Source organism: Silene latifolia, chromosome 1 (assembly GCF_048544455.1).
Source record: "Silene latifolia isolate original U9 population chromosome 1, ASM4854445v1, whole genome shotgun sequence".
NCBI classification, from domain to species: Eukaryota; Viridiplantae; Streptophyta; class Magnoliopsida; order Caryophyllales; family Caryophyllaceae; genus Silene; species Silene latifolia.
The window spans coordinates 1,490,670-1,498,893 of NC_133526.1; the positions used below are offsets into that span (position 1 = coordinate 1,490,670).

At 36.8% G+C, this 8,224-nt stretch overlaps 1 protein-coding gene across 1 annotated transcript; it reads right to left on the reverse strand.

Moving 5' to 3' along the window:
- Nucleotides 1-930: 930 nt before the first annotated feature.
- On the reverse strand, nucleotides 931-6,245 carry LOC141608081 (uncharacterized). The gene is made up of 12 exons (XM_074427621.1): nucleotides 5,925-6,245; nucleotides 5,211-5,483; nucleotides 5,038-5,116; nucleotides 4,722-4,954; nucleotides 3,921-4,421; nucleotides 3,464-3,769; nucleotides 2,841-2,963; nucleotides 2,642-2,751; nucleotides 2,270-2,506; nucleotides 2,005-2,163; nucleotides 1,609-1,772; nucleotides 931-1,313 (listed from the first exon to the last, which is right to left on the reverse strand). The coding sequence occupies exons 1-12, from the start codon at nucleotides 6,162-6,164 to the stop codon at nucleotides 982-984; spliced, it is 2,757 nt and encodes a 918-aa protein (XP_074283722.1). The 5' UTR covers nucleotides 6,165-6,245; the 3' UTR covers nucleotides 931-981.
- Between the last annotated feature and the right edge of the window lie 1,979 nt (nucleotides 6,246-8,224).

The following is an 8,224-nucleotide window of genomic DNA, read 5'->3' on the forward strand; positions in this document are numbered from 1 at the left end:
TTATAGTTAGGGTCTTATGCATGCAATTGCATGCAAATTTTGTACGTACGTAAAAACAACCTACACAATTTTCTTATTCATTTTTTTGTTTATTTTTTCTCATTCATTTGTTTAACTTTTGTATCATTTTTAAGACTTATTTTAAAAAATAAACAAATGACACCCTACTCACTAACCAAATCATGTAAATTAGGATGCTATCGGATGGTGTTGAGATTTGATATTTTAATATCACCCTGTTTTAATTTCTGCTTATGTTAAAATTAAACAAATAACCAGGACGGAGGAAGTAGAAACAAATTCACCGGTGTCACCAGAAACTTAGTTCGTGTTTAATTTCAACACTAAAACTGAGAGTAGAGGAGATAATCATTTAATTGTAGATATATTTGTTGGATAACAACTGCATTAAATTGAGGTGGATCATCAAATAACTTCTGAAAATTATTCCTAAATTAGAAAGGTAAATAAATGAGCGAGACGCAAAAATGAAATAGAGCTAGATAAACAAATACTTAAGAAACTCATAATCTACAAGGTTCTAGCTTAGTGTTGTGCCAAAGTGTAATAATTATACTCTTTCTGTCTCAGTTATTTATTTACTTTTTAAATATATTATATGGGACTTTTAAATAAAGGTAACCAAATAATTGAGACAGAGAGATTAGAAAGTACAAAGTAGTAAGAAAAATACACTCAACAAGTAAAGTAGACATAATTATGTTACATTCAAGAAAGTAAAATTGTTATAGTACATATTACACTTGAAGCAAAGAGATCAAGTATAGAGTTCATTATAATAGATGATTTCAAGTCAATTAAGGGTAACTTAATTAATTAATCACCAATATAACAAATTTAAAACATAAACATAAATACAAGAAATATATGAAGAAGAAAATGAGATATATAGTACCACTAAGGTGGTATATATTACAGTATTTTGTATTTTTTTGATGAGCTTGCATGTGTCTTAGGTGCTTAAGAGCACTGGAAGCCGGAGGCGTCACCGGCCTTGTTGCAAAAGTTTAGCAACAAGCTTAAAGATATAGGAACATTAAGGCTAATACCTAAGACATTAGCTTTAATGGCAGTACAAAGGCATATTGCTGCATCAAGGTCAGTCAAGCCACTAATAAGACTGCAACATTGACTTTTTGGTGGGGCCCCGAGCACTACTCCGAGTAGTCCGGGAAGGACATTAGCACATGCTGCCAACTTAAGAATGTCAATGGGGCATTTGTTGTTGTGAATTTTGTGAGTTTTATGTGACAAAACAAATATGAGGAAGGAAGAAATTACTTGCTTTGATTCTAATGAAATTACAAGGCTTATATAGCAACAAACTAGTGCAACAAACATCATATTGTAGTCTAAGAAAATGCCCACTAAGACCATTTCCTAAGGCCACTAACAAGTGGTAAACCCACTAAGACCATTGTGGTAAACCCACTAACAAGTGGTAAACCCACTAAGACCATTGTGGTAAACCCACTAAGAAGTGGTAAACCCACTAAGACCATTGTGGTAAACCCACTAAGAAGTGGTAAACCCACTAAGACCACTAATTGAATTAATATTTCCAATACCTCCCCTTAATTCAAATACTGCAAACTCCAATTTTCTCCATGAAATTCTGATGCTTGGCTTGGAATAAACTTTTGGTAAACAAATCTGCATTCTCGCTCATTGGTGCCACGAACTTTAACTCAATTTTTCCTTCACTGACTAAGCCTCTGATAAAATGATGCTGAACCTCAATGTGTTTGGTCCTGGCATGATATGCAGGATTCTTAGTCATAGCAATAGCAGACTTGTTATCACACCATATCACAGTAGCCTTACTTTGTTCATTCCCCAAATCTGACAGTAACTTTCTCAGCCAGATTGCTTGCCTCCCAGTGCACTGCTTTGCCACATACTCGCCTCACTAGATGACAATGCTACTGTGTCCCCTTCTTTGAACTCCATGTAATAACACCAGACCCTAACATGAACACAGACCCTGATGTACTCTTTCTGTCATCAAGACTTCCCCCAGTCACTATCTCGAATCCAACCAGACTGAAATCTTCAGAGGTTTCATACCTAATTCCCTTCTCTACTGTTCCTGCAATGTACCTTAAAATCCTCTTTGCAGCTCCTAGATGCTGCTTTGTTGGACTGTGTAGAAACCTAGAAACCACACTAACACTGTATGGGGGCCTGGTGTGAGTGAGGTAGTTCAGACCACCCACAATGCTCCTGAACTGTTTCTCATCTGCACTACCAGTGCACTTCCCTCTGCAGCTTCTCATTTGCATTCATTGGTGTGATTGCAATTTCAGAATCCTCCATTCTGAATTTCTTCAGTAAATCTTTTGCATACTTCCTCTGAGACACAGAGATACCTTTTTCAGTCTGATTCACCTCTAATCCAAGAAAATATTGCAGCTTTCCTAGATCTGTCATCTCAAACTCTTTCATCATAGCCTTTCTGAATTCATTCAGCATTTCTTGAGATGAACTGATATAAATTATGTCATCTACATACACACATACCACCAAAACCCAAATTAGATGTTCTTTTGGTATACAAAGTTGGCTCATTTTCACTCCTGTCAAAGCCACTCTTTGTAAAGAATGCATCTAATCTGCATACCAGGCTCTAGGAGCTTGCTTCAGTCCATATAGAGCCTTCTGCAGCCTGTAAACCTTTCCCTCTTCTTTCCTTTTGACAAAACCCAGTGGCTGTTCCACATAGACCTCTTCCTGCAATTCTCCATTCGAAAGGCTGATTTAACATCAAACTGATAGATCGTCAGTTTGAGTTGAGCAGCCAGAGCTAAAATGACTCTAACTGTCTCAAATCTTGCCACTGGTGAGAAAGTCTCCTCAAAATCAATCCCCTCCAATTGAGCATACCCTTTGGCCACTAGTCCGGCTTTATGCTTCAGATACTCCCATCTGTGTTGAATTTGGTCCTGAAAACCCATTTCAACCCAATAACATTTTTGCCAACTGGTAGGTCAACCAGTTCCCAAGTCTTATTCTTTTGAATAGACTTTATTTCTTCTTCCATAGCAAGCTGCCACTCAACTTGTTTTGCAAAGATCAACAAAGTGGATTGGCTCTGCAGTGACTAGAGCAAACCCACATGTTTCATAAATTTCTTCCATGGATCTCATCTTCCTTGGAGGTGACTCATCGAAAGAAGATGAGTCTTCTGATGTTTCATTTGTTTCTGGTGGTGTAGCCGGTATTGCATCCAACTCCCGATTCACATTTTGATTTTCTTCCTTTGTGGTTTAGACTCGGACTCAAATGTAAATACTCTTTGATTATCACCTGCTTTGTGACCAATCCCAGACTTCATCTTCAAAGAAAAATAACATTTCTGCTGATTATTACATTTCCATTTACAGGATTATATAACCTCGTATGCCTTTGATCGAGTAGCATAGCCAATAAATATGCATTTTACTGACTTTTCATCAAGCTTTGACCTTAAATTCACTAGGGAATATGCTATGCACCCAAACACTCTGAGATGTTCCACATTTGGCCTCCTTCCCTTCCAAATCTCATAAGGTATTCTATCTTGAATAGCCCTAGATGGTGAGATGTTCAAGATATATACTGCAGTTGACACTGCTTCACCCCATAAATCATTTGGTAAACTTCTTCCCCTTAGCATACTTCTTGCCATCTCAACCACAGTTCTATTCTTCCTCTCTGCAACACCATTTTGCTCAGGAGTATATGGAGCAGTCAATTCTCTATTTACACCCTGATTTTCACAAAAAATTGTGAAATCTTTGGAAGTAAACTCACCTCCCCTGTCAGTCCTCAGACACTTCAATTTTTACCACTCGAGTTTCTACCATAACCTTGAATTTTTGAAATATTCAAATGACTCGACTTGACTGCAGAAAGTATACCCAACTCATCCTATCTGCAGTCATCGGTAAATAATAAAAAAAATATTTACTTCCTCCTAATGACTCTGTCTGCATAGGGCCACAAAGATCAGCATGCACCAATTCTAAACATTCACTAGCCCTCCATGCCTTACCAGTTGGAAATGAGTCTCTAGACTGTTTTCCATAAATGCATCCCTCACAAATTCCAAGTTCACCAATCCCAGGCAAACCATCCACTAATCCTTTCCTACTCAAAAGTTTCAAACTTTGAACATTAAGGTGGCCATACCTAAGATGCCACAGTCTGGCCTTATCATCCTCTTTTACTGTCAATGCTCTACCCACTGACTTGACTAAATCAAGGGAAAACATTTTATTCCTTCCCATTGATGTCATGGCCACTATCTCATTTGATTTTTTATCCTTAATTTCACAAGAATTATTATCAAATGATAGTGAAAAACCAGACTCAAGCAATTGACCAACACTTAACAAATTATAGGCCAATTGAGGTACATACTGCACATGATGAAGTAATTTAATATTACCTTGCTCGATTTTTTGACTGCAACAGTCCCAACACCTTCCACACTTAATTGCTTATCATCCCCAAGTCTTACTTTGCTTATCCTGGATTCATCCAAGTCTTTGAACAAAGACTTGGTACTTGACATGTGATTAGAGCAACCACTTTGTCAATATACCGGACATTCCTGAGTCTCTTGTGCCCCATTGCTTGTCGAAAAAAGCTTTTCTTCTGTTTCAAGAATATTCACTTTTTGATCGTGTTCGATCCTTCTCCTTCTGCCAGCAGTTCACCTCCTTATGACCCGGCTTGTTACAGTAGTAACACTTCATAGGACCCTTTGGAGTGTCCTTAGCTTGAGTTTCAGATGACTGGCCAGATGTCCTGCCACGTCCTCTTCCTCTGAAACCTCCTCTTCCTCTACCTCTTCCAGACCTGTTTGATCTGTCCTGGGAAGACTCACCCTTGGAGACAAATGCCTGCTCCTCCTTCTTCTCTGAAGATCTGTTGACTCTTTCTTCATGAGCTAACAGTGAGCCCATCAAGTCATCAAATGAATATTTCTCTAAATCATTTGATTCCTCAATGGCAGTCACAATGTAGTCATACTTCTTTGTCGCTCCTTAACACCTTCCCAACAACTCCGCTCATCTGATATTTTCTCTCCATATGCCCTCATCTCGCCGCACTACTCTTGATACCCTGGACAAATAGTCTTGTGCAGACTCTTTGTCACTCATGAGAGAAGTCTCAAACTCTCTCCTTAAAGTTTGTAATCTCACCTTGATTACTTTCTTGTCACCTAGATATTCTGATTTCAGAATATCCCAGGCCTCCTTTGATGTAGTAGCAGAAGCAATCCGAGAAAAGAACTCCTCCTCCAAGGCTTGCTGAATGATAAACAAAGCCTTGGCATCTTTCTTTCTCTTCTCCTTAAGAGCTGCATCTGGTTCTGTTGGTTTGGTATCTTCAAACCCATTTTCAACCAGTTCCCAAAGCTCTTGTGATCTGAACAGAGTCTTCATCTTCAATTCCCGCAATTGATAGTTGACACCCTTAAATATTGGCAATTGAGAGTAACCATTTGAGCTTGCTCCATTGGAAGCCATGACAAGTCCTAGGATATGAAACCTAGAGCTCTTGATACCAATTTGTTGTGAATTTTGTGAGTTTTATGTGACAAAACAAATATGAGGAAGGAAGAAATTACTTGCTTTGATTCTAATGAAATTACAAGGCTTATATAGCAACAAACTAGTGCAACAAACATCATATTGTAGTCTAAGAAAATGCCCACTAAGACCATTTCCTAAGGCCACTAACAAGTGGTAAACCCACTAAGACCATTGTGGTAAACCCACTAACAAGTGGTAAACCCACTAAGACCATTGTGGTAAACCCACTAAGAAGTGGTAAACCCACTAAGACCATTGTGGTAAACCCACTAAGAAGTGGTAAACCCACTAAGACCACTAATTGAATTAATATTTCCAATATTTGTCACCTCCAGTTGTGGGTGTTGTTGGACCGTGGCCTCCAGACGATGATGGGGGTGTCGGTGATGGTGGTGTTTTGGGTGTTGTTGAACCGCCACCATGGTGGCCGCCACACGAATGACACGATGGTGGTGGACTTGGTGGTGGTGGGCAAGGGACATAGTAATTAGCACTAACCAAAGTGAAGAACATAAGGTTAAGGCATAGAAGGTAACTTAGTGTGGTAATTTGTGAAGCCATATTGAAAAAAAAAAACTAACCTTAAGCTAATAATGAGCTTTTGAGGCTAAGATAGTAGTGGAGAAGGATGTTTTGTATAGCTTATAATTGGAAAGATTTGATAATTTAAGTTCAATATTTGCTTGGTATTTATAGTGAAAAAACATGAAGACTTTTCAACATAATTTTTTCCATTATAAGAAAAATTCTATTTGAAGAAATAAATTATATTATTCTTAATTAAGCGTAAATAGTGGTACATGGGCCATGTGAAGAAAGTTTTTAAGTAAAATCCTGGCCCAAATGATGGACTTGGACTTTCTCCCAAATATTAGTGGCCCACTTATCGTATAATTGGGATTTTTTTTTTTTTTGAAATTGTCATCTCATTAATAATCAACTAGGCGTAGGTTACAATGAAGATAACAAATAGACAAAAGAAAATCAAGATTGCTAACGTAAAAAATACATTCAAAATAACTATCTAAATATCGAATGGTATTTAATGCTCCAAAATCATAAATTTCTTGAATCTATGAATAATCGATGTCTTTGCATCCTTCTTGATGGAGGGAAACAGTGTAGCCGTCTTGATGTATTCATCCACGAAACAAATCTGATAATCTCCCCGTCGATTAAAACTTATTATATTGATAACAATCCCACGAAAAAATGGAAAAACCCCGAAAGAAGGGACGGAACAACAGATCTCACCAAAAGGGAGACTATTATTGAAAATAAGATAGATCTGCATAATATTAGTTGTTTAAGAAAGCTTTTGTGGGGCTTACCATCGATGGATGATCGATGGAAGCCCCCGAATAATAATGGAGGCTAGGTTTTTAGAGAGGTTTTTTTTAGAGAGAGAGGTTCACGAGTACAGCTGGAAGGAGGATATAATTGGGAGTTGATTGATAATAATATCGTTCACTATGTAGTACGTATAGCATTGTGTAAGAGTGAACAAGTTCTACTTTAAACCTTGGAATGAAAGAACGACAATGTAAATAAATGATGGAACGAAAAGAGTACATACATATCTGATTAATTATTGGGTCGAAATAGTGGAATGTGAAGGATCGAAATATGAGCAAAATAAAACGTGAATTGATGCACGTGTATAAAATAAACTTATACAATTCATTGGAATGGAAAAAGTATGTCTAAACTCTTAATAAAATATCAATTGAGAACAATTAAAATTGTTAAGTTACTAAATCCGTCATGAAACTAAATCAACCTCAGCCCAAGTACAGATGACAGTACAGATCGAATACATTATATAAGAACGTATATAATATGACAGTTATTACTATCTGAAACAATTTCTTGGACTATAGTTATTATCAGTTAATCTGTTGATTTAGATTATTATCTCACATAATATCGAGATTCAGAAGTTCATGACCCTAGAGATTTATGTTTAAGTAAAATTAATTCCTAAAATCTCATAAGTAGAATACCATACAAAATACAACGAACAATCGAGTATGTACGTTATCCACTATATACATGAATGTTTAACTAATAAAAACGTCGTCTCATATTATATAAGACGATTCTCTTTCTCGAAACTATGTCACCGTGACATCAGCTGCATGCAAGTCTCAAAAAACAAACAAACAAACTCAAATGTGATACTTACTCTAATCAATTGGTCTCCCTTGTACGGGTTATCATTTGTGACGAATAATTTGTGAGTAAAAATGGTAACAAAATGGGTTAGTGGAGAAAGGGGACCACATGAACAGTGTTGCAGAGAGAGAAAAAGTGGGTACTTTGTGAGGTAAAATGGTATCCGTCACTCCAAAGTGACGGATAGTGCATGTCACAAATGAGAATTTGTGTACTCTAATAATCATTATACATTATGAATTTATGATAGCTAAAATTAAATGATGTATTACTAGTGTAGATCCCCGTGCTACAGCACAGTATTTTTTAGTTTTGTTTTACAAAGAGACATTCTCTTTAAATTAATTGCATAAGTTAACTGTACATTTAATGTTATAATGTACTAATATAATCTTAGTAAGAGGTAGAAAAGGGAAGTTTATTACCATCAAAAGAGACTTTAAGTT